This window comes from Chelonia mydas, chromosome 1, assembly GCF_015237465.2.
Source record: "Chelonia mydas isolate rCheMyd1 chromosome 1, rCheMyd1.pri.v2, whole genome shotgun sequence".
NCBI classification, from domain to species: domain Eukaryota; kingdom Metazoa; phylum Chordata; order Testudines; family Cheloniidae; genus Chelonia; species Chelonia mydas.
In genome coordinates this window covers 241705766-241731155 of record NC_057849.1, presented here as the reverse complement: position 1 = coordinate 241731155, position 25390 = coordinate 241705766, and the positions used below count along the sequence as shown (strand labels likewise).

Here is a 25390-nt window from a genome sequence, read left to right as displayed (position 1 = left end):
GGTGTCAGGAAATAAATCAAGGGAGACGTGGCCGTCCGACCGATAGATGGCCGGCACAAACAGGACAACAAAAGAGTGCTTTCACTTAAAGCTAAACTTTACTTAGTCTCAAGCACTTACACACGTCCGCAACAGGTTAGTAAAACACCCCCAACCCTTGAGGGTGGCTCTCGAGTGACACAGCGGCAGGCTTCTGTTGGCCAAATCTTCCGTCTGCTGGTGGGGACCGCAAGATGTATCCAGAGGGAGAGTCCAAAAGAGTCCAACTACCTCAAACTTTTCGCCTTATTTCATTAGTAATAGAATGACATGTCCCTTAAAGGAAACTTAAGTAAGCAGTTTCAGTGGTCAGCAAGAGGTTTCCTTCTGATTATTGATTAACCAGGTGTGGGTTTTTCCAGAGTTTGCAGCCTTGAAGCCCTAATAGACATGGGGCACATCCTGCTTTTCTAAAATGCATGTATCAGCAACTTCAACACAATTCTTATCAGGAAGGACGCAGGGTCAAGCTGCTCTTCCTGTGGCACCCAAAACTCCCTCCCCTCCTGGCTTGGTCGGGCTGAGACAGCTGAATGGCCAATTTGCAGCCTGCTGACTTGGCTGCTTTTAGCAATAAGCCACAGTGGTTTCGGGCACTTTACTGGTTTGCTGACATCTCCCCACACAGTCCAACCCGTTTATAAAAACCTCCAGTGATGGGAATTCCACAACTCCTCTTGGAAGCACGTTCCAGAGCTTAACTACCTTTATAGTTAGAAAGTTTTTCCTAACATCTAACCTAAATCTGCCTGGCTGCAGATTAAGCCCATTATATCTTGTCTTGCCTTCAGTGGACGTAGAGAACAATTGATTATTGTCCTCTTTATAGCAGCCCTTAACATATTTGGAGAATGCTATCAGGTCGTCCCCTCAGTCTTCTTTTCTCAAGACTAAGCGTGGCCAGTTTTTTCATCCATTTGTCATAAACCTTCTATCATTTTTGTTACTCTGCTCTGGACTCTCTCCAATTTGTCCAGATCTTTCATGACGTGCGGCGCCCAGAATTGGACAGAATTGCTCCAGCTGAGATCTCACCAGTGCTGAGTAGAGCAGGCCAATTACCTACCGCATCTTACATATAACACTCCTGTTGATACACCCCAGAATTATACCAGCCTTTTTGGCAGCTGCATCAGATTGTTGACTCTCATTCAATTTGTGATCCTCTAATAACCCCAGAAATTAAAATCGCCCATTACCACCAGGTCTTGAGTTTTGGATATTTCTCTTGTTTGTTCTAGATCTGCCTCATCCACCTCCTCTTCCTCATTTGGTAGTCTACTGACAACCCTACCATGACATCTATTTTTTAACCTCTATTTTTACCTCTTTTATTTTTAACCAGAAACTCTCAACGGGTCTGCCCCTCACCTTCTTCTGGACCTCAGAACAAGTGTATACGTTCTTGATGTATAATGCTACACCTGCTCCCTTTTTTACTCCGCCTGTCCTTATTGAACAAGCTCTACCCCGCTATACCAATATTCCAGTCATGAGATTTATCCCACTGAGTCTCTGTGATGCCAATTAAGTCATAATTTAGCTTATGTACGCTAATACTTCCAGTTCTTCCCATTTATTCTCCATACTCCTTGCATTGGTGTATGGACATCTGAGATATTGAGCAGCTTCCCTCACTGATTTCCTTCTTGTTGCTCCTATGGCCCTATTGTAATTTTCCATGTCCCACCAACATCTAACCTCCATTAACATCACTTTTTTATATTTACTTGTGGGCTTTGAACCTAGTTTAAAGCTCTCACTAGGTTGGTGAGTCAGTGCACAAAGATGCTCTTCCCTTTCTTGGTCAGGCGGCCCCTGTTTCTTCCCAGAACAGCACTACATGGTTGAGGAAGCCGTAGCCCTCCTTTTAACACTATCTACAGAGCCATGCATTCATCTTCAGTATGTGTGTGCCCTTGCCTGGGCCCTTACCCTCATCTGGGAGGATGGACAAGAATACAACCTACACCCTTGACCCCTTCTGTCTAGCTCCCAAAGGCCTGTAGTCACTGCTGATCTGCTCAGGGACAGACCTGGCAATATTATTAGTACCCAGGTGGATGAGCAGCAGCGGGTAGCAATGGGTGAGCCACAGCAACCTTTCCATAATATCTCAGACACAGGCTCCTGGCAGGCAGCACACCTCCCAGAACAGCGTGTCAGGTTGGCAGATGCTCCCACCGCAGACAGCATGGTTATCAAAATGACAAATATTTTCACCGCTTTTTTTAAACTTGCAGTAATCACTGTGTGGGAGCTTGAAACAGAAGGTCCATTTCCTGCTCCAATCATTGTTCCTCCACTGTCTTTGCACAATAGTTTTATTATCATACGGTTGCTCAATAGTGCTAGGCTTTCTTTGAAAATATCAGATTCCCCTTCGAGCGAGTATGTCCACTGACTCTTACTCACTGATCGGGTCCCGTCCTTGGAGACGCTTAGGGGCTAGTCTACACTAGTGTCTATCCCAGCGCAGCTGTGCCACTGTAGTGCATCTGGTGAAGACACGCTATGCTGATGGGAGAACACGCTCCTGTGGGCATAATTATTCCACCTCAAGGAGAGGCAGAAGCTATGGCGGCGGGAGGGTGTCTTCCACAGCTATGGCACAGTGTGGACACCACTGTACGTTGGTGTAACGGGTGTCACTCAGGGGCACTCGCTTTTTACACCCCTGAGCAACTTAAGTTACATCTACTTAAGCGGTAGAGTAGACAAGCCCCTAGAGCTGTCAGGAAGGGGTGTAGCCTATAGGTTTAAGCCGCTGACTTGCTTTATAGGGTTAATTTGCTGGCTTGCTTTATTATATTTTCCCTTCATTTACTAGCTTGATTATTTTATTTTATTTGGCTTGTATTTTTGTATTGAATTATTCTGTTTGTCTGTAATGCAAGGAACTTGCAGGCCTGTATCCTGCATGATTATCTTAAGGAAGTTAACATAAGTATGGTTAAGTAGGCTTGTGACTTTTGGCATATATAACTGGCCTAACAGTCACCCTTTGAGATTCTGGGGAACTAGACGTGTTTACCTAAGAAAGTCGAGGCTTAACAGTGACCACAGAGTACACTGCAGAAACACAGAAGTAACAAACAGAAATCAGTTCAGGCAAGATGTAACAGGTTTTGAGAATGAGCTCATTTGACCTGTGATTTTAGAGCCATTGGCCATTATCTTTGAAAACTCGTGGCGATCAGGGGAAGTCCCGGACGACTGGAAAAAGGCTCATATAGTGCCAATCTTTAAAAAAGGGAAGAAGGAGGATCCTGGGAACTACAGGCCAGTCAGCCTCACCTCAGTCCCCGGAAAAATCATGGAGCAGGTCCTCAAGGAATCAGTCCTGAAGCACTTACACAAGAGGAAAGTGATCAGGAACAGTCAGCATGGATTCACCAAGGGAAGGTCATGCCTGACTAATCTAATCGCCTTCTATGATGAGATTACCGGTTCTGTGGATGAAGGGAAAGCAGTGGATGTATTGTTTCTTGACTTTAGCAAAGCTTTTGATACAGTCTCCCACAGTATTCTTATCAGCAAGTTAAAGTAGTATGGGCTGGATGAATGCACTATAAGGTGGGTAGAAAGTTGGCTAGATTGTCGGGCTCAACGGGTAGTGATCAATGGCTCCATGTCTAGTTGGCAGCCGGTATCAAGTGGAGTGCCCCAAGGGTCGGTCCTGGGGCTGGTTTTGTTCAATATCTTCATAAATGATCTGGAGGATGGTGTGGATTGCACTCTCAGCAAATTTGCGGATGATACTAAACTAGGAGGAGTGGTAGATACGGTGGCAGGTAGGGATAGGATACAGAGGGACCTAGACAAATTGGAGGATTGGGCCAAAAGAAATCTGATGAGGTTCAACAAGGATAAGTACAGAGTCCTGCACTTAGGACAGAAGAATCCAATGCACCGCTACAGACTAGGGACCGAATGGCTAGGCAACAGTTCTGCAGAAAAGGACCTAGGGGTGACAGTGGACGAGAAGCTGGATATGAGTCACAGTGTGCCCTTGTTGCCAAGAAGGCCAATGGCATTTTGGGATTTATAAGTAGGAGCATAGCCAGCAGATCGAGGGACGTGATCGTTCCCCTCTATTCGACATTGGTGAGGCCTCATCTGGAGTACTGTGTCCAGTTTTGGGCCCCACACTACAAGAAGGATGTGGAAAAATTGGAGAGAGTCCAGTGAAGGGCAACAAAAATTATTAGGGGTCTCGAACACATGACTTATGAGGAGAGGCTGAGGGAACTGGGATTGTTTAGTCTGCAGAAGAGAAGAATGAGGGGGGATTTGATAGCTGCTTTCAACTACCTGAGAGGTGGTTCCGAAGAGGATGGTTCTAGACTATTCTCAGTGGTAGAAGATGACAGGACAAGGAGTAATGGTCTCAAGTTGCAGTGGGGGAGGTTTAGGTTGGATATTAGGAAAAACTTTCACTAGGAGGGTGATGAAACACTGGAATGCGTTACCTAGGGAGGTGGTGGAATCTCCTTCCTTAGATATTTTTAAGGTCAGGCTTGACAAAGCCCTGGCTGGGATGATTTAATTGGGGATTGGTCCTGCTTTGAGCAGGGGGTTGGACTAGATGACCTCCTGAGGTCCCTTCCAACCCTGATATTCTATGATTCTATGACCCTTCCGCTCTATTATTCACCATCAATCTCGAGCATTCAGGAACCTGGACCATCAGACTCAGTTGGCATGCCAGGGATGAGGCTGGTCCTTCGTCTCTTACCACCAGGTCCCCAAGGAAGGGTGTGAGTATGCTAATCTAGGAACTTCTGCAAGGTACTCCCAGAAATGTACTATTCCCTTTTGATTCTGTGGCTTGGAACTTTGATAATCTTTTCACTTATTTTAATAAAAGTCTCTAAGGCTGTTTTGTCCTCAGTGTGAGTGTTCTTGCCATGCACCCCAAGGTTTAAGGCCCCCAAAGGGTCCTTACAAGATATAGAACGCAGTGTAGCCTGAGTCTAGAACAAGAACCTTCCTATCTTCTGGTCAGATCAATTGGACAGCCTATAACAATATACTAATCTCTAAAAATCAGGCAACAGGGGCCAGACATGGTCCTGGAACCAGCCCCTTCATCTCTGGCCAGAAGTTCCTGCCTCTGCAGGATCTATGCAAGGCAGCACTTGTATGCTGACAAAGTGATTCTTCTGACATAAGAATTTGCCAGCTCTTCACTCATAAGAGAGGGAACACAGAAGTTCTTACCAGGTGCAGAATTATCACTTTAAATTTGGCAAAATCAAGCAGCTGCAGACTTCAAAGGCCCAATCTAGAAAGGCAGGCTGGGAAAAAAGTTCCTAGGAAAGAAGTGTCGTGCCAAGACCCAGCAAGATTAAAAGTCACAGCTTATAAAATGGTGGCTTGTCCTGGCAACGAGTGTTGGGCAACAAAGAAGAAATGCGAATGCTGAGAAGGATGAGTGGGGAGGAGCAAGAAAGACCATGTGAGGAATGTGTATGCAGGCTCAAAGGAATATCCATACATGAGAAAATGAGGTGTGGGGGGGTGCAGGCACAGTAGGTTTGGTCACGCAAAGTGCAGCTGTGACAATGACATAGGTGAGAGAGTCCAAGAGATCAAGACTGAAAGACAAAGACTGAGGCTGCCCCAAGAAGCAGTGGTGGCTGTCATGAAGGAAGACTGGATAGCATGCAGTATGATACAGGACGTGGTACTGAACAGAGCACTTCAGAGGGAGAGGACTCATAAAGCAGACCCCATTTGATGGGATTAATGCAAGGAAGTAGTAGTGATGTCATGCCTAAAGCCACTTTACCACAGGTCAATGGGAGAGTTCATTTAAAAGAGGAACACAATTTACCAACGCTCCCAAGACATGGTGTTCCCATTTTTTCTACTTTCACCCTAAGCACAATCCAGAAGACGTGTGTAACGAGGCCGGTCTTCTCTCCAGCTTATTTAGGATCCACTGCCATGCCCACAGGCTCTTTTGGGGCAGTTTTATTGACCAAACTTAAAACAAAAAACAAGCAAGCCCAATTTCTCAATTCACCCTGGGCTACAATCCCCAGGGGACTTTTCCCCTTCACTACTCAGGCTTTCACTGTCTCTCCTGCCAGGAGACTCTGACAGTCTTGCTGCTTCCTGCAGCTTTTAGCTCTGACTCACCTGGTGTCTCTCTTTCTCAGGCCCAAGTGCCTTCTTTTAAAGCCTAATATGGGCCAGTCGATGCAGCACAGATGCACTGGTCTTAAAAGGGCTAGTGCCACACTGTTTGGACGTCTGCAGAGCTATTAACATGTACATCAACAGGACTACGCTATTTTTATTCTCGTGAATACATCCTAGTTGCAGAGACTAGAAAGCTCACAAGAATGCTATATCCACCTGGATATGTATAACTGGATTACACACAGGAAGGAGATTTAAATCCCCCAGAGGAACTGCAGGCACATGCTGCTGGATAAAACTGTCACTTCTTGGGACAAAATAGCCTCATAATTAGCAAAGGAAATTTGTGAAGCAGCCAGATAGTTCAACACACTTATCTTCACTAACAAATTGCCACAAGTCCTCCTTTTCTTTTTGCGAATACGGACTAACACGGCTGCTACTCTGAAACTTATCTTCACTAGACATTGAAAACTATATTCTTATCAACTGGTGCAGCAGTGAGCAGGAACATTCTGTGGTAACCCACTAAGCTGCATGCCGCTACACTGAATTTCTATTATCCTCTCCCCATTTACCTTTATTTTCTTTGGTTACATCCTGTTCAGCCTTTGAACACGCACACTTAGCTTCCATTGGCTTCAATGGGGCAGGGCGGGGGGCATCTGCATGTCTGAGAGTGGAATTTGCCTGTAAGGCTTCTCTCAAACTATGGGCCAAATCTCAGCTGGAGTGAATTGGTATAACTGTGTGGACTTCAGTGGTGCTACAGCAGTTTGCACCAGCGGAGGATCTGCCCAAATGTTCCATTTTCATACTTTATAAACACAGAACATATTTCTTTTTTTAAAGACCATACTTCTTCTAAATCCAGTTTTTGAAGAAATGGAGAGGTCAGGGCTGGTAACTCCAGACAACGCTTGAGGTTAATCCATTGTTTTCTTGCCTAGTGGATTCAGGAAGTGAATATTCTACCACTTTGTGCAATTGACTGTGAATGCGGTGGCCTAAAAACTGAGGCCTCCCAGGGTCACCAATTAGCACTTTAGTTCCATGAATACTGATGCATTTCCTCAACCAGCGATGAAGACTGTTTGCAAGTTGTTCATCATAAAACATATCCCCCAAGACAATGAGGTCCCAGTGGTCCAGCTCTGTATCAATGATGTTCTTAGTTAGAATAGGAAAGGGGTTCACATTGTTCAGCTCACAATTTAATACCATGGCCATTCCTGCAACTGAGAACAAGCACAAAGTACATGAGAAGTGATTTAGAATTCTATACATAAATGCCATCTGTAGTGGTAAACTCTTCTAATATTTTCACAAATTCTTTGTTTGGATAATCTCTTAAATATAAGTGTTATTCTACTAGGTATCTATATAGCCTTCATTAAGGTAGTAATTTAGTACCTCCCAATCACTGGTGGATTTGATTCTCATACCATCCCTGTTAGGTATTATCCCTATTTTACAGGCTGGAACTGAGGCACAGCACAGATGAAGTGACTTGCCCAAGGTCACACAGGAAACTGTGGCAGAGCCACGACTTGAACTCACTTGTGCAAGTCCCAGTTCAGTGCCTTTGCCACAAGACAATACTTCCTCCCCAGTCAATCAAGAATGTTAAGTAAATTAATAAGAATAAATCAAATATAAAGGGTGCCAAGGGGAAAACAACTAAAAATAAGACATGTAAATTGCTGTTAGCCACATAATCAGAAAATAATTATTAAAACATGTAAACATGGGACAAATCATTCTTGGTGTAACTTCCCAGAAGTCAGAGTTTACCCCAGGGATAGAGACAGTATCAGTGTGGTTCATTCAAAAATAAAATCCATAAAATAAATCTCATTAGTCTCTTTCCCTAAGTAAGGCAACTAAAAACACAGGCCAGTTGTCAAAATTTTGGGTGTGCAACCCCTTAGAAAATCAGGTCACTCACTTAGGTGCTGAATAAAGCGCATAAAAGTTAGGAATCAGGAGCTAAATGCTCAAAGGTGACTGGGCCCAATTTCAGAGGATGGGTACTCAGATCAGTCCTTTAAGGTGTCTCGAATTGGGCACCCCAAAACTGAGACACTCAAAATCAATCACTTTGAAAATAAATCAAGCCTTAAAGTATAAAAATGTAGTTCTACATTTTCCATGTAAAATGTGTTAATTTTTAAATTCCTCTAGAAGTTGTGTGTGTTGGCGGGGAGGGGAGCATGCGTGTGTAATCTTGCTTTAACTTTAATTTCTTGATGATTAAACTTTTTTTTGTTACAAGTCCAAAGCAGTGTAATCTAGCAGACTGAAGAGTGTGGGGAATGCTTTGGTAGTCATAATCAGCAGTCATCTTTCAAATATTAACTTGGATTATTTGCACATACTTTAGAAATTGAGTCTGGCTTTCTTTGACCTAAGTATGAAAAGAACAAATTGTTAAGGACGAGACTTATCCCATCCTAGAGGTGATAAGCTGTTTCAAAACAGATACAAAAAATATTTGATTAAGATAATATAGAGATAAAAACTGAATAGACTGTTTTCAGTAGAATTTGGAGAGAACAGAACTATTTCTTTACCAAAATGTATCAGCAAAGAAAGGTTAATAAATGCAAGTTCACCTGTTGACTGACCTTCTAGGTGAAGTCATTTAGCCGCTAACCAATGGTGTATACTGAGTGTTACACAAGGCTGAGGTCAGATACAGCACTGCTGCTATATGGAAGGTGTGGTTAAAAAGCTGCATACACAAGTTACCAGGGGAACGCAGACATATAGGCAAGATCGCCAGAAAACAGAAGCAGAGACTTGCCAAGGTATGCGAGGCAGGCAGGGAGGATTTTTGACATCTCTTATATAAGAAATCACCATCCAAGTATCTGTCAGGTTTGAAGGAGACTGTGAAAAATCTGAAATAACATACTAAGTCTGACTTTTTTATTGTTACAAGAGGCTTTGAGCAAATTCACAGGTCTAGTTTTGCATCAAGTTGTAATGCCGCAGAAGACATTAAAGGCATCACCAATTTTGGCATGATCCAGGCTGTTAATGACTTATACTTGTTATCCCATGACAGATGGTAGCAAGGGCCATTGTGAAAAAATAATAGAGGTGTGTGTAAAATTACCGTGCACTCATACTTCCCTTTTGGCCGGAGAACTCCAAGAGCTTTACAAACATTAAGCCTCATGGCACCACTCTGATAAATATTATCCCCATTTTTACATCCAGGGAAACTAGACACAGAGTAGTTAAGTGACTTGCCCAAGGTCAATGAGCAACTCAATGCAAGTGCTGGAAACAGAACCCAGTTCTCCTGCTAATCCTATGATCTATCGCGAGACAGGCTTCCACTGCAGTCCAGTTCCTAGTGACTTGGTGCCCACAACACAAAAAGCAACACTTAAATTGGCAGGCTTGGCAGAGAGGTCAAGGCCTGATTCGGCATAGAGACTAAACTACCCACTTCCCCTGGAGGGTCTTCCAAAACAGGAAGACATCTTGCTAGGGACAGTACATTAGAAAATGTGCTCTCCCATTCATTTCGATGGGCATGAGCACAGAGCGAGGTATTACTTAGGCCATGCCCACACTAACACTTATGTCGGCAAAACTTGTCGCTCAGGGGTGTGAATATTCCACCCCCCTGAACGACATAAATTATGCCGGCATGAGCGGTAGTGTGCACAGCGCTATGCTGGCAGGAGAAGCTCTCGCCGCTCATTGGAGGTGATTTAAGGCTGCTGATGGGAGAGCTCTCAGCATAGAGCTCTATATGAGAGACCATACAGTGCCGCAGCTGTGCCGCTGTAAGCTCTGTAGTGTAGACATGGCCTCAGTCACGTGAGTAAGGATGGCAGAATCTAGTCCTTAATTTTTGCCAAAGATGCTAGACTGATAGTCAGGGCCTTCCCTAAGGGGGTGCGGGGCCCAGGGCGGAAGTGACGTCACTTCCGGGACCGACCGTGCCGAGGGCAGGTAAGGGAGGCTGAGGGAGGCAGTGCCTCCCCAAACAGCCAGGCGTGGCCCAGCCTACACTCCACCCTGCCAGGGTACTGCTTTGGTAGCACTAGTGGGCTCCAGCGGGCTGGGGCCATGGGCGCCCGCCTTCCTGGGGGTGGGGAGGCTGCGGCGGTGCCACACGCTCTCCGTCCCGGCGCTCTGGGCCTGGGGAGGCTGCAGTGGCATTGCCATGCACTCTTCCCCTCCCGGCGCGCTCTCCCTCGGGTGGAAGGGGCAGGGCTGAGGGTAGCCTCCCCCAGCCAGTGGTTCACCTGCCGCCTGTGTGGCACCGGCCAATTGCACCAGCCCGCAGGGGCCCCGAAAGCGTGGCGCCCGGAGCGTTCACCCCAATTCACCATCCCTCAGGAACGGCTCTGCCGATAGCGCTGTAAACTGAAGCACGGGGCAGGACCTGCGTGACTTTTTTGCTTCCTTCTAATTTTATTTGAAACCAGGAATTTCTCCAAACAACTGAAAGAAATGCTACTCCTCAAATGTGCTTGAAAAATGTCCTTTTGCAGGGCTTGGAAAGAAGTATCTTACTGGGGTCGATGTCATTAGCAAGGACCTGGGATGCACCGCTCATCACAGCAGCGATTGCTGTTGCTCCACATCCACTTCCGAGGTCTAGTACTGATCCCATTCTGACAGCATCCGGGTTATCTAAGATATACCTGAGTATAAAATGAAAACTGGGTGAGAGTCCACTTCACAGATGTAATGATGCATGATATTAATTCAGAAGATATTCCATGTAAGCCTTGCACACAGTCTCTCCTGCAAACCAGCATGTCTGCGCTAACACCAAAAACCACCAGAGGGTGCACACAGTGCGATAACAGCAACAAGCTACATCCTTCATTTCAATCAATCAGATCATTCTCTCCGTTTAAAACATGGAATGAATGGGTTAAAATTGGATGGTGGCTATGAAACTTGACACTCAAAGCAGGAAGTGGAACAACTGTAGCTGATAGTAGTGACATTAAAGTTACAACTATCAGTACAAATATGAATGTTTTAACAGCAATGTCTGGATAGTTTGATGCAGCACTCAGCCTCTGAGAGATGTAAATTCTATAACTTCAAAGCAACTCGCTCACTCATGTCTTGCCACATGATTTATCTGACAACTTGCAACACAAGCTCCTTTTCTGGTTTTTAAGGAGCCACATGCTCATATTCCACTGAAATGCGACACTGGCGTGACTGGAAAAATAAGACGAACTAACAATGAATGTGAGATTATGCTCGGCACCATGACAGCCAGAACCATTGTGTTGTGAAGAGTCAGCAAACAAACAAAGACCTCTAACCTGGATCTGAGGAGGAAAAGCCTGAAGACTATATAAGAGCCAGGTATTATTATTATTATTTATTATTATTATTAAATACAGCGCGTCATTTTCTCCCCTATGTGTGGGGGTGGGATGAAAGTTGTCCTAGCTTCATAGGGGCTATGACAATATACAACAGGTGAGACTCTTCACTATCCTGCCATGGGGAAGGGGTTTAACCAACCCTCCTCCCCTTATTCCATACAATGAGCAGGCAGCACGACACTCCTAATGTGCAGATGTTCTGAGATCCACAGGGATATTCTGTAGCTCAGAGGGCACCAATAAAAAGAGCAATGGAATTTATGTGGCGGCCCAGTAGCACTATTTCCTGGCACCCCAGGCCAGATTAACCCATAGGCTAATAAGGCTATAGCCTTAGGCCCTCCTATTTTTAGGCCCTACTTTAGGTTCTCATTTTTAGGCCCTCCATTCCACACTGAAGTAACAGCTGAGCGACGGTAGCGGGGCCATCAGAAATTTTTTCTCATTAGATATTGCTTTGTACAAATTAATCTATCAAGATTGTGAATTCAGTTTACGGTGGTTGTGATTTTGTCTTTGTGGGCCCGAGCAACATAGAACTTTGTAAACAGTAGGCCTACACTGGACAATAGAAGCCATGTTGAAGAAAGGAGGATGGTAGAAATTGAAGGAGGCCAAAGACAGACGGCAAAGACAAGATGCAGTACTGAAAAGTTCTCCTTTGCTCCTAACGTTTTTTCCTCCTGCTAAGTCTGGTGGTGAGGAAGTCCAGGCGAATACCAGCCCACGTGACCCTGTTGCGCCTGGGTCTGATGAAAAAGAGCAGCCTCCTGTGACTTCTCTAGCTGCAGTCTCACCCTGCTCCTCTCAAGACTTTCCCAGTGATAGTAAGAGAAAAATATCCTTCTCCAACGATCCAGGCGCATGGGACGTGACTTTTCAAGATCTCACTGCATATTGGACTGAGAAGGGCCCACAGAAATGCCAGAATCTAGATGCTGACTTGTCATTGACAAAGCAAGAGTACACCAATCAGAATTGTTACCTGACCAAGTCAATGTTTGAATATGTGAAGTCTAGTAAACAGATTGGCAAGACAAATGGCTCATCTATTCGCCTTCTAAGAAGAAAGTGTACTGTTTTTATTGCAGCCTGTTTTCTCATACCAAAAAGTGGGGAATGTTCTGCAAAGGCTTCAATGATTGGTAGAATACTGCATACATTATCAATCATGCAATGAGTGAGCAGCATACATCGTCAGCAGCTACCATGCCCGAAAGAAAGTTAGTGGCAGAATTGATACACAAATGGAAAATCAGTTTTTGGAAGCTCGTGCTTATTGGAAGAATGTTCTCAGATGCGTCGTTGAAACCATAGTTTTTCTTGCTGAGCGTGGTCTGCCATTCCGTGGCTCAGATGAGACTGTTGGATTGAAACACAATGGCTATTATCTTGGCATTCTACAGCTAATCTCTAAGTTCGACCCTTTCTTAGCTCAGCACATCAATGAAGACGCAAATTATGAAAAAGGCCATATATCATATCTATCAAAGACTATTTGTGATTAATTCATTGCACTGCTGGCAAAGACACTATCAGTGATTATAGATGAGATCAAAGATGTGGAATATTTTTCAGTGTCTGTCTACTCAACACCGAATGTGTCACATGTAGATCAGCTGACTGCCATCTTGCGTTATGTGCTACCCAGCGGACCAGATGAGCGTTTCATGACCTTCATAAACATCACCAGCTACACAGGGGAGAAACTTGTCTTGTACCTACTCAATTTCCTTACCAGAAATGGGATTGACATCCGCCTTTGTCGTGGCCAAAGCTATGACAATGCAAGTAATATGAGTGGCAAATATTCAGGGATGCAGGCAAAGATAAAAGAGCACAGTGCTTTGGTTGATTACATACCATGTGCTGCTCACTCACTCAGCCTTGTTGGCCAATCTGCCGTGGACTGTTGTGTTGAACCAGTTTCTTTTTTTGGATTTGTCCAAGAATTGTACAATCTTTTTTCTCTGCATCAACCAGTCGTTGGATGATTCTTAGAGATTCACTACCAAAGGGATGCCCAGTGCCCAAATCACTCTCAGGGACATGGTGGAGTGTTAAAGCTGAAGCTGCGAATGCAGTTGTTCTGGGATACCCCAACATTCTTGAAGCACTAGAGAGCATAGAGAAAGATGAATCGCAAAAATCAGCAACAATAAAAGATGCGAAGATCCTGAGTGATGCAATGCACCCTTTGGAAACTGCTATTTTGTGTGAGGTCTGGAATGATATACTTCAGCCATTCAGCAGGTGCAGTCTACGCTTGCAAAGTGCTCAAATTGACCTTTCCACTGCGGTAAACCTAATGAGGAGTCTTGGAACTGTTTTTCAACGAATGCAGGATAGTTTTGATGTGTATGAAATTCAGGGGGCTGCAAAGACTGCTAACCATGAGTAAGAGTCAGCCAAACGCCGCAAAAGACAGAAGACATGTGACGATGCAGCTTCCCACTCATTCAGTGACAAGGAGGCCTTCAGAGCTAATATCTTCATCACAATCATTGACAAACTGAAGAGTTCATTAGGACATTGGATAGAGGCTTACAAAAATATTGACAAAAAACTGTACTATAGTGTACTGACAAATTTTTTGCCTAACATTTCAAGTTCCGAAGTCAGTGAAGGTTTCAGACGTCTGTGTCAGAAGGACCCAGACGATCTCTCTGTCTATTTTACTAAAGAATTTCTTCAATTTGTTGAATTCGCATCACTCTCAGATTTAGAGAGAAAAGATGATGTAAGCAAATTGTATTTGGATGTACTGAGTTATCACTGAAACCAATGTGACAGAATGTTTCTGAAATGTTGAAACTGCATACGGCTGTATTTGTCATTAATAATCACTAACTGTAGTGGAGAAATGTTCCTTCTGTCTTCTAACCAGGGTCAAAAATGTCCTCCGATCCACCATGACTCAAGAGCATCTCAGTGCTTTGTCCCTCTTGAGCACTGAGAATGAAATCATCAGGTCTTTGAATTACAATGACATCATTCATGACTTTGCCACTGCTAAAGCTGGGTGGGGAGTGATCGTTTGAAGAATTGAGCGTAGTTAGAGTAGAACAAACTTGTTAATTTTACATAAATAAATAAATATGTAAATATGTTTGTCGATAAATGTTTTATGACTTCATAATTGTTCTTGCAATATGTAATTCATACTTAGGCCCTTCCCTTCCATTAGCGTCAGGCGCCTCATAACCTTAATCCAGCCCTGCTGACACCCTTTCCTCTATGGCAGCCTTGCTCTCTCTCAGATGAACCCATAACTTATATATGGAGGGGGGGTCATAGAAAAGGAGGAGCATGCAGCAGAACCCTGCTTGGATCTGAAGTAAGGCAAGTAGAGAGGGTGATTGTGCCCAGAATATTTTTAAGTACCTTGATTCCAACTCAGTGTTTCTCAGATTGTCTGTAATACTGATGTTCGCTTTAGAAGTTCAGAAAACAGTTAGGGCCTAAATGCTAGCCCAGCGTGGAAATAGATTGCCTTAGTGCTGGAGACAGTTGTCTGCAAGCCTAGGTTACTAAGGTATCTCAGGTTATATTGGGAAGGGTACTCTGAAACTTTGTCATCAGAGAGCTCAGATGTTGTGGGAAACAGACATTGTTGAAAGAGCATACAATTGCGGAAGCAGCATTTCCCCCCCTACGCACTGTCCATTTTTCACTTTTTCAGATTATGCAATTCATTACTGAAGTTCTCAGGTCAGCAAAACAGCAAATCGTTGTTAAATCCGCTGGTGAAATGCCAGAGCATTAATTAATGTTGCTAACCAAATGGTTAGGTAGCAAAGGCACCATTTGATAACAAACCATGGAGATGAGATTAACTACAGTACCTAATTGACTTACTGTTTTTAGCAGCACTTTAATTGTGTTGAAGGTCCATCTAATCACCTCTCATAACTTAGCTGTGAGACTCATATTGTTTCCAACTTAAAAAAGCCTCTGATTTTTGCTTTCTTGCAGACAAAAATAAATAAAATGATAAAAATTTAAAGTATTAAAAACCCAACCCAACCCCAAATCAAACCTTTCCCTTTCAACTCAATGGGAGATGGCTGAAGGTTGGCTGTTTGCAGTAATGACTCATGACTTCTTAGGTAGGAGAAGATACTTCTGCGTGATATAAGAACATTAACAGCCCCTGGGAATCAGAGACAGCATCTGCATTTTGACAGCATACTGTCAGAAACAAAATATGGCACACAGTTTGTAAATGAGTGCAACACTGTCAGATAAATATAAAATAATCCTGTCTGTGTACATTCCCACCCCCTTATTTAGGATTTTAGAACCAGTCTGGATATAGGTTAGGCCTTGTCTACACTCAAAGGTTGCACCAGCAGAATTCTACCCTTTTCAGTGGACACAGATGTGCTTCCATGAGCATGTTTTGTCTCCTCCTGGAATAACCCTGAGTTATTGTGAACTAAGTATTCCCCTCTTGAAGTGACACTAAATGATGTGATTAAATACCTTGCAATATTTTTGTGGAAAATGCAAAACTTTCCCACACATCCAAATTCAGCCCTGGTGTAAACACATGCTACTCCATTGAAGTCAACAGATTTAACAGCCAACAGTTATTCTACATACAGCAGCTGCACAGACTTCATAGTCATCAGCAGAGATAGTACATGGGACCTTCTATTCCAAAGCCACAGGCTTCTATCACTTGAGCTGAAGGAGAATCTGTGTTAGGTGTACTTGTATTAGGGCTTACAAACCCCTTTGGCTGCAGCCACTAGAGAGCAGTACTATCACAAGCAAATCTGGTATCCGATGCAGCATGGGGTGATAGTACATATTTACTCTAGTGGTCACTGTGCTCTGTACCTGGACAGGGCTTGGCCTCCTGGCCAGTAGATTGCCCAGAAGGGGTCGCCATAAGGCCACAAGTCAGCTCTTTCCTGCCAGAATCTGCAGCGAGGCGTCAGAAGTCGCAGTCGTATCTCAGGTGTGAGGTGCCCACTGCTACTGACTTCAGTGTTCTCCTCCAGAAATGCTCTCATCTCAGGATCCAGGAAGCTTCCTGGAGTCCTGTGATAGCAGCATCTCCATACCAAAGAGGTGCTTCTGTTACTGCTCCTTGAAGCTTTTGTGAGGACATCCCTACTGACAAAGCCTATAAACCACTTCAGGTAGCAGAATACCATGCCTCCCCTTTGGTAAAATCCTTCCTGATCTGAATTCAAAGCAGCTGCACAGCGAAGGTTGATCTTGTAAGTGTATGAGGAGACGTGTTTGAAACCAACTCAGAAGCGGTCTCGTTTTGTAGCAATGGATGGCAATTCCTGAAAGCAAGAGCAACGTATTAATGATAATATATCTATTTCAAGGTTAACAACCATCAATGCTGCAAGAGGCGGCAGCTGGATGGGAGTTGCTATATGTGGATGAAAGATCTCAAGTTTGTCAGGCTCATATTTCCCCATGTCACAGGTCTACAATGTAGTTCCAGAAAAGGCAAATCCTACACAGGGGTGGAGAACTTAGAGGATAGTGGGGTGGGTTTTTTTGGATGGAAAGCAACAGTTCATGTGACAGCTCATTACTCTAGTTCTGTTATGGCAGGAGGAGATAAAGTCAACCCAATGGGCCAAACCATGGCTCCACTAAAGTCCATGGCAAAACTCTTATTGACTTCAGTGGCCCTAAGGAAACATAAACATGCACTGAGCATAAATTACACCACATACTGTTACTGCTGGGCTTGCCGTTTAGATGGACTTGATTTCTAATTTCAACTTGAGACCTTGGATGGCAACTGGTACTGGCATAGCTATGTCAGGCAGGGGTGTGAAGGTATAATCTCTGACCGACAGAGCTGTGCCGGCAAAAGTCCCTAGTGTAGACGCAGTTCTACCAATAAAACTGTGGTTTTGCCACCATAGCTTATTTTACTTGGAGGGGGCAAGTGGAGGGGGCTGCGTCCAGTATAGTATGCTAGAGCAGCTATACTGGCAGTGTGCTCTTAGCATAGACCTGGTCTAAGGCTCGGCTACTAATCTCACATTCTGCAGCAGGTATTCCCATAGGGAAGGCGAGAGAGTGAACATGAAATGGCACCTTTGCTACAAAACCCTGAAAAGGTTTGGGGAAGGGTATTACTTTGAATTGTGCTCTACTACAGCGTCTTTGGATACTTAAAATAAAATCCATGACAGGGGTGGTGGCGTTCAAGGGAATGAGCCATTAAAGTCATCAAATCAGGGAACTGCATATGGGGAAGTGTCTCAAACACTTCCAAGGACATACAATGTCAGTGGTTGAATTGACAGATTTGAAGATTAAATACACACAATTTTTAGCGTCTGCCTCCCTACTCCCCACAGATAAACACAACAGCAGGATGTTCACACCTATTGCTTTTCAGTGAATGTTCAATCTATGCAATTATGCACAGGCATGGCAGAGAGCCCACGTTGTTGTTATATGTGGCATGAACTTTAAAGTGGCTATAGAAATGCTAATGAAAGGTCCAATGGCTGCTTTGAATTTTGTTAAGATATTTATAGTGCAGTACTTAACTAATCTACTCTCCAGGGGTGAGTAAGAAGTATTCCCTGGCAAGTGGGGGGGGCATTAAACCATCAATTTCTGGGGACTTTAAGCTTTCACTAAAACAAGAGCAGGTTCCAACCCATAGGGTTGTGGAGATAGCCATATGTGAGCTGAATGTAAACCACTGTAGTGCGGTCTGCAAAGGGAGGGCTTCAGCACCTGCGCTGAGGCTCGTAGCTTTACCAAGCAGCAGCAGAGTACAATGAACAACACTGGGCAGCTTCACTGCTGCCAATCAAAACACTGTGGGGTAGCAGCAACACTCTCATGACTCCAGTCAATTTCACACTGCCCCCAAGTGGGACAGATATGAACTACTCATTGGGAGAAGGATCCTAAAAAAGAGGCTGTGGCCCCAATTCATTGATGCCCCACAACCACCTTACACCAGCTCTGCCAGCAAAAAGGGGCCAAAAAGCTGCCTTACTGTCCCCTATGGAATTTCCACAATGTAGAGGAAGTCCCTGGCAGGCGTAGAACAGGCATTATTGACCCAAAATGTACACATAGGGCATGATTATCCATTTCTGCTACACCCAGAACACTAACTGTGCCCAGGGGTGCCACTGGAGTGCAAGACTGGGCCCTGAGTGCATCTTAATTCATGCCTTAAGCTTTTTTAACCTCCGGTCAAAATCAAATCAGGACACTAAGGAGAGCAATGACTACGCTATTATCACTTAGCTCACACCTCTGCTGAAAATTCTTGCTGCCTTTGAAGTAGATGGAAATATAAAGTCTTTCTTACCTCTAATTTTTTTTCCAGGTGTAGGAACAACGCACCTTATTTTCCATTCAAGAAAGAGCTCTATTATTGAATCTCCTGTGGATTTCCATGTAAATGTTGCTTAAAATCCCGCACTGAGTGGGCTGTCAAACTGTGGGAACAATCTGAATGAGCGAGACATTTAAAATCTCTTAATTTTAAAACTATCAGTGTAACACAGGCCAAAAGTTTAATCATTAAAGGGACACTGTTAACTTAAAACCTACACTCCTAAAATATGTTATACACATAGTATGGCAAGTTACAGCTAATATTATTACAAGTGGGATGACCTGGTAACTATAGGCTAGTTAGTCTGACATCAACACCAGGCAAAATAATAGGAAAGCTGATACAGTATACAACCGATAAAGAATTAAAGGACAGGAACATAATCAGCACCAGTTAACATGGTTTTATGGAAAATAGGTCTTATCAAATTAACTGATTTTATTTTTTAAGAAGATTATGTCTGGATGATAAAGGTAACTATATAGGTATAATATACTTATACTTTTGTACAGCATTTGCTTAGTACTGCATGACATTCTGATTAAGAAAGAGCACTAAACAATATCCATAGAGCACACACTAAATGAATTAAGCACTGGCTAACTGACAATTCTCAAAAAGTAATGGTCAGTGGGGAATCATCATTGAATGGGATGTTGCTAGTGAGATTTCATAGGAATCGGTAGTAGGCCCAATGCTATTCAACACTTTGCTCGATGATCTGGAATTAAATATAAAATCACTGCTGTTAAAATTTGCAGATGACACAAAAATTAGTGGAGCACTAAATGACGACAGCACAACAGTTATACAGAGCCATCTGGATCACTTGATAACCTGGGATAAAATATGCTTTAATACAGTCAAATGCAAAGTTATGTATCTAGGAACAAGGAATGCCGGCGACGCCTACAGAATGGGGGACTGTGTCCTGGAAAGCAGTAACTCTGAAAAGGATCATTGTAGGCTAGTAGTGGACAAGCCACTGAACATGAATGAGAAGCTGTGGTTAAAAACAGCTAATGCAATCCTTGGATGTATACATAGGGGAGTGCCAGTATTGCCAACCCCAAATCGTCAAATGTCATGAGTCAGGCTCACCAAAAATCATGAGATTGGCTTTAAAATAATGAGATTATGTAAAAATAATACATTTGATGTTCTTTTTATTTGCCTTCTGCTTTTTGAGCCTTTAGGATGCAGTGTACTAGAGTCACATTTTGAAGCTTTCTCCGTAGCCACGAGGACTAGAAACGTCCTTTTTCTTTAAGAATGAAGGCTGAAATCATCACATATCCACCTGAATCCAGAAGCTGGGGCTTTAAGGAAAACAATTATCACGAGACCCATGACAAAATCATGGGAATTGGCAACACTGGCCACTACTGAGATATAGGGAGGTAATTTTACCTCGGTATAGACAAGGAAGTAGTCAGAAGTAGGAAAGTGATTTTACTTCTGAATACAGCATAAGTAAGACACATACTGTGTACATGTCCAGTGTTCACATTTGAAAAAGAAGGTAACAAAATTGAAGAAGATTCCAAAAAGAGCTGCAAAAATGATTTGGGGGCTAGAGACTTAAATATCCCAACCCGTTAAGAAGATCAAAAAGAAGATTGAGAAGTGAGTTGATTACTGTGTATAAATACCTTCATGGGGAGAAAATACCAGGTACCAAAGGGCTCTTTAAATCAAGCGGAGAAAGACATAACAAGAACCCATGGCTGGAAGCTGAAGCCAGGCAGATTCAAATGAGAAATCAGACACAAATTTTGAATAGTGTGTGTGATTAATCACTGGAACTAACTACCAATGGAAGTGGTGTATCCTCCATATCTTGATGTCTTCAGACCAAGACTGGATGCCCTTTTGGAAGATATTCTTTAGTCAAACGTAAGCTTGAGACAGACACAAGTTATTGGGCTCTGGATAAGGGTAGCTGGGTGAGAGTTAATGGCTCATATACTGGAGGTCAGACTACATGACAATATGGTCCCTTCCGGCTCTAAATTCTATGAATCTATGAAGCTGAGAGACATTACACAACTATGTGAAATTCTGTGGTCTGTGTCGTACAGATGGTCAGACTCACTAGATGATCTAATGGTCACTTCTGTCCTTAAAATCTTTGCATCTATCAAAAAGAGAGGACTTTTTTTTTTTTTCTTCAGTTGGTTTGTACAGTGCATTTGACAGCACTTTGTTTTATGGTCAATTTCATGATTTCCCGTTTAGTCAGTTTTCCGAGTTGTATGGGTTTCTCCTACAGCAACAGGAGAGGGGAAAAAATCTGTTTTTAAATATAAGAAATGTGAGTGTAAAACCACATATGCTGACAGAAGGACTCAAATAGCACGACCTTTTTTTTAATTGATTAGATTTCAAATTAATTGTGTTCTTCGGATAAAATTAATCCAAAAATAAGGGATTCTTAAAACTGCCTTAAAATTAATCCAAAAGATTGAGACTTGCCAGGTCTGTATCACTGACCATGTACCTCTCTTCCCAGCCTCTCTTAAAAGACTCACGGCTTCGAGAGCAGCGAGCCTGCTGCTCAGCAGAGCTTTGTACAGTCTTCTAACAGTTCCACCGCTGTCTTCGTGGGCCAGGGGAGCAGGGACTGAGCTAGTAAAAGCAGTCCTCCTTAGGAAACACTGTGCTAACGCTAGTGCAGAAATGATTTTAACTTTTAATGTTTTTTAAAAGCCTACCTTTTGTTATTACTGTGACAGCTTAAACCTGGAGTCCGTCTGCCCAGTGAATCTGTCCTTCTCCATTTTGTTGTTGTTGTTTTTTTGCAACTTGTGTTGTTGCTGTGGTTAGCAAATAGCATTTGCCTGGCTTTCTGTTTCCTGTTTCACGTGCACCAGCACGGTGAGATCATCAGGCTCGTGCTCTGCTCTGGAAGCCACGTGCATGATTTTCCCCTTACATCCCTTAAAAGGGGCAGTGTTTGATATAGTAGAACTGCTGCTGGATCTGCCTTGAGATGCCTGTGTAAAGGAAAAATCCTGCAATGGCAGGGAGACAGATCAGACAGGCCTCTTGCCATCTCTAAAGTTCTGTGATTCTTGGTGAGGTTAGATTGGGATTATATATAGGAATAGTCTGTCTAAAAATTGCATTTTTTAAAAAAGCCAGATGTTCTTCTTGATGTGAAAGAGAGCAACTGAGATTACAAAATCAGTAATAAGAAAAGGAGTACTTGTGGCACCTTAGAGACTAACAAATTTATTTGAGCATAAGCTTTCGTGAGCTACAGCTCACTTCATCGGATGCATGCAGTGGAAAATACAGCGGGGAGATCTTATATACACAGAGAACATGAAACAATGGGTGTTACCATACAGACTGTAACAAGAGTGATCAGGTAAGGTGAGCTATTACCAGCAGGAGAGCTGGGGGGGGGGGGGGGGGGGAGACCTTTTGTAGTGATAATCAAGGTGGGCCATTTCCAGCAGTTGACAAGAACGTGTGAGGAACAGTGGGGGGGAGGGAATAAACATGGGGAAATAGTTTTACTTTGTGTAATGACACAGCCACTCCCAGTGTTTATTCAAGCCTAAGTTAATTGTATCCAGTTTGCAAATTAATTCCAATTCAGCAGTCTCTCCTAGGAGTCTGGTTTTGAAGTTTCTTTGTTGAACAAGCGTTCTTACAATGACAATACCCACCTGCTGAAGTGAAGAAACAGATTGACAGAGCCAGAAGAGTACCCAGAAGTTACCTACTACAGGACAGGCCCAACAAAGAAAATAACAGAACGCCACTAGCCATCACTTTTAGCCCCCAACTAAAACCTCTCCAATGCATCATTAAGGATCTAAAACCTATCCTGAAGGACGACCCATCACTCTCACAGATCTTGGGAGACAGGCCAGTCCTTGCTTACAGACAGCCCCCCAACCTGAAGCAAATACTCACCAGCAACCACACACCACACAACAAAAACACTAACCCAGGAACCTATCCTTGAAACAAAGCCCGTTGCCAACTGTGTCCACATATCTATTCAGGGGACACCATTATAGGGCCTAATCACATCAGCCACACTATCAGAGGCTCGTTCATCTGCACAGCTACCAATGTGATATATGCCATCATGTGCCAGCAATGCGCCTCTGCCATGTACATTGGCCAAACTGGACAGTATCTATGTAAAAGAATAAATGGACACGAATCAGACGTCAAGAATTATAACATTCAAACCAGTCGGAGAACACTTCAATCTCTTTGGTCACTCGATTACAGACCTAAAAGTGGCAAATCTTCAAAAAAAAAAAAAAAAAAAAAAACCAAACCAAAAAAAAATTTCAAAACCAGACTCCAATGAGAGACTGCTGAATTGGAATTAATTTGCAAACTGGATACAATTAACTCAGGCTTGAATAAAGACTGGGAGTGGGTGGGTCATTTCACAAAGTAAAACTATTTCCCCACGTTTATCCCCCCACCCCACTGTTCCTCACACCTTCTTGTCAACTGCTGGAAATGGCTCACCTTGATTATCACTACAAAAGGTCTCCCCCCCCCCCCCCCCCCGCCCCGGCTCTCCTGCTGGTAATAGCTCACCTTATCTGATCACTCTTGTTACAGTCTGTATGGTAACACCCATTGTTTCATGTTCTCTGAGTATATAAAATCTCCCCACTGTATTTTCCACTGCATGCATCCGATGAAGTGAGCTGTAGCTCATGAAAACTTATGCTCAAATAAATTGGTTAGTCTCTAAGGTGCCACAAGTACTCCTTTTCTTTTTGCGGATACAGACTAAAACGGCTGCTACTCTGAAACCTGTCAAAATCAGAAACAATCCTTGCAGTCTAATTTACTTTTCACTCTTTGTGTTTCGCTTAACCAGGACAGTGAACGTAAACTAGTCAGTTTCATTTTCGCGTCCTCATGTCCTAGCACAATGGTGCAATGTCTAGGGTGCCCATCTTTTGTTGGTTTTTTGAGACTGAAATTCTTATAATTCCATGGCCCTTCATACTTACTGATAACAAGCATTTCCCACACCAGTGTTCTAATTGGTTTTTAGTTCTGCATTTGAAAGTAAAGAACAAAATGAAACAAAAATAATTAGTGTGATCCAATTTATAGTTGATATGTTCCTGTAGGGAAAAAACCATCAATTATTAGTTATCTGTTATTTGGAAGAAATTCAGTATGTTAGATAAAAACAAAGACAGAATTTGGTAACTGAAAACCATATTATTTTGAGATTGTTTTGCTATGTGAATATTGGCTTCTAAGAAGTAAAGCGCTAAACCTCTGATCCTGCACTCACTACAACAGAACTACTCACAGGGTGAAAACCTGGCCTCAACAAAGTTAATGGGGGTTTTGCCACTGACTTAAGGGGGGGGCCAGGATTTCAACCACAGTGCATCAAATTAAGCATGTGGATAAATTTTTACAAGATCAGGGCCTGAATCTTCAATGGCTGATACAGGCTTTAACCACACTAATGTCATTGAGTGTAATAGGAGTTATCCATCTAAATTCCATCAAAGTGGAGTGGAAAGTGTAACCTAAATTAATGCATATGAAATATCATTGTTTAATGATATTGTATTTATTTTTGCTACTATTACTATGTTCTTGTGTTTTATAAGATATCTATATTCATAAAACTCAAACTCATCAGCACCAAATTCAGTAAAATATAGTATCATTTTCTTAAAAATCTGACCATCTGTCATACAGATGTGAGATGAAACTTCTAATTTAAAAAAAAGATTTTGTAAAAACTCTTGCAAACTGGGGTAAACTAACCCTAAATTTAAAAATGTAAATAAAACAAAACCAGATGGGAAATGGATTTACACCTTGTACCTATTTTTAACAATAGTGAAGTTTAGTTGTTTTTTTTCCTTTACTCACTCATAGAGCCTCTGTGAAATAAAGTTAACTCAGTCTAGATCAGGGTTTCCCAGCCTTAATGTAACAGCAGCCCCTTTCAAAGGGATTTACTGGGACCATTCCCTCCCCTTGCAAACAGATACTGTATCTGTCCCTCAAGCAGATTTATAGTATGCTTCCCCATTTTCCACTGAATGCATCCGATGAAGTGAGCTGTAGCTCACGAAAGCTTATGCTCTAATAAATTTGTTAGTCTCTAAGGTGCCACAAGTACTCCTTTTCTTTTTCCCTCTCACAGATTCCCCTCTGCTCTCAAACTCCGTCTCCTCCACCTGTGTGTTTCCCTTCCCCACCTGTGTGTTTCCCTCCCAATGGATTTCCTCTGCCCCAACACCAATTTCCCCTAAAACCCCTCATCTGTCTTCTCCTGAGATCTGCTCTGTCCTCCCCAATCTCTCTCCCAGCACTGCCTTTGCGCTTTGAGACTGGGAAGAGGGTGGTGTCAGGAATCAGGGTCTGCAGCAGAGCCAGCCTCCAGGCATCCTAATAGGCACAGCTGGCCTGCAGTAGGCTGCCTGATTGGCTACATCCCCTGACTGCTGGG

At 43.1% G+C, this 25390-nt stretch overlaps 1 protein-coding gene across 4 annotated transcripts in view; it reads right to left on the bottom strand.

Moving 5' to 3' along the window:
* Positions 1-774: 774 nt before the first annotated feature.
* ETFBKMT (electron transfer flavoprotein subunit beta lysine methyltransferase) overlaps positions 775-25390 on the bottom strand; it is a 50601-nt gene continuing 25985 nt past the window's right edge. Inside the window, exons 2-6 of one of the 4 annotated variants that reach the window (XM_027829711.3) lie at positions 21633-21932; positions 18889-19031; positions 16413-16870; positions 10729-10859; positions 775-7427 (exon numbers count right to left, since the gene is read on the bottom strand). In XM_027829711.3, the coding sequence (XP_027685512.1) occupies positions 7084-7427; positions 10729-10859; positions 16413-16732 (795 nt within the window). In that variant the 5' untranslated portion in view covers positions 16733-16870; positions 18889-19031; positions 21633-21932 and the 3' untranslated portion in view covers positions 775-7083. The remainder of the gene's footprint in view (positions 7428-10728; positions 10860-16412; positions 16871-18888; positions 19032-21632; positions 21933-25390) is intronic. The other 3 variants (XM_027829712.3, XM_043540853.1, XM_043540859.1) reach the window with 3 other exon arrangements.